The 970-nt window shown below is 34.5% G+C and overlaps 1 gene segment (V, D, J or C); it reads left to right on the top strand.

Annotated features, from left to right (window-relative positions):
* Nucleotides 1-292: 292 nt before the first annotated feature.
* On the top strand, nucleotides 293-599 carry LOC106526303 (Ig heavy chain V region XIG14-like; the record flags this gene model as incomplete). The annotated part of the segment is given in 1 exon segment: nucleotides 293-599. A coding segment is annotated over 1 exon segment (307 nt), but the record flags the coding sequence as incomplete, so codon positions are not given.
* Nucleotides 600-970: the final 371 nt, after the last annotated feature.

Raw genomic sequence — 970 nt, forward strand, 5'->3', positions numbered from 1 at the left:
ATATTGTTCACACTAAAATCATATAGTTATGATTTTAACATTTTACATATTTCTTGAAGGAGGAGGAGTCAATGCAAAACAAAACAAATTTGACCTCTTATTAGGAGCTGCAAGAGACAGAACGAAGTTGGGAGGTGTAAAAAAATACTTCAAAAATGGCCAAGCATATTTTTAAATTAGCTTTTTTCATTCTTTGTTCAACAGTAACTGGTGAGGATTCAGAGTTCTGTACAGAACAATCTGATTTCTAGAAAACGTGGTTTTGTTATGAAGCTGTTTTTATTTCTGCAAGTACTGAAGGTCAAACTCTGTGTGAGTCTGAATCAGTGGTTAAAAGACCCGCAGAATCCCACAGACTGACCTGCACTTATTCAGGGTTCAGTAGTGATCCTCGCATAGTTTGGATCAGACAGGCAATTGGAAAAGGACTTGAATGGATCGCTTACATTAACAGTGGTGGTAGCACCGACTACTCTCAGTCATTAAAGGACTGGTTCACCATCTTCAGAGACAACAACAAACAGCAGGTGTGTCTGCAGATGAGCAGCTTGACGACTGAAGATTCTGCTGATTATTATTGTGCTCGAGAGCCACAGTGACACAGGAAGCAGAAACACTGTCAACTCAGGTTAACAATCTGCTTCTGTTTTTTTCTCAAAACAAAATAAAATATTAAAAACATTTTTTAAATATCAAGATTCATGCATGATTAATAAAATAGGGATGTGGGTTTTATTAAACATCCTCATTTATTTTAGAATAAATGGTAACCCTTTACAATACGGTACACAAAAAATTCTTAACTACTGAGGAATTACTCAGTAACTCCTTAGTAATTACTCCTCAGTAACTACTAAGTAGTTCCTGAGTAGTTCCTCAGTAGTTAAACATTTTTTGTGTACCATATTACAAAGTGTTACCGAATAAATTATTGTTTTTAAATGATTGAATCAAAAAAGTAATTTAATAA

The sequence above is a fragment of the Austrofundulus limnaeus genome, unplaced genomic scaffold, assembly GCF_001266775.1.
Source record: "Austrofundulus limnaeus strain Quisiro unplaced genomic scaffold, Austrofundulus_limnaeus-1.0 Scaffold271, whole genome shotgun sequence".
NCBI lineage: Eukaryota > Metazoa > Chordata > Actinopteri > Cyprinodontiformes > Rivulidae > Austrofundulus > Austrofundulus limnaeus.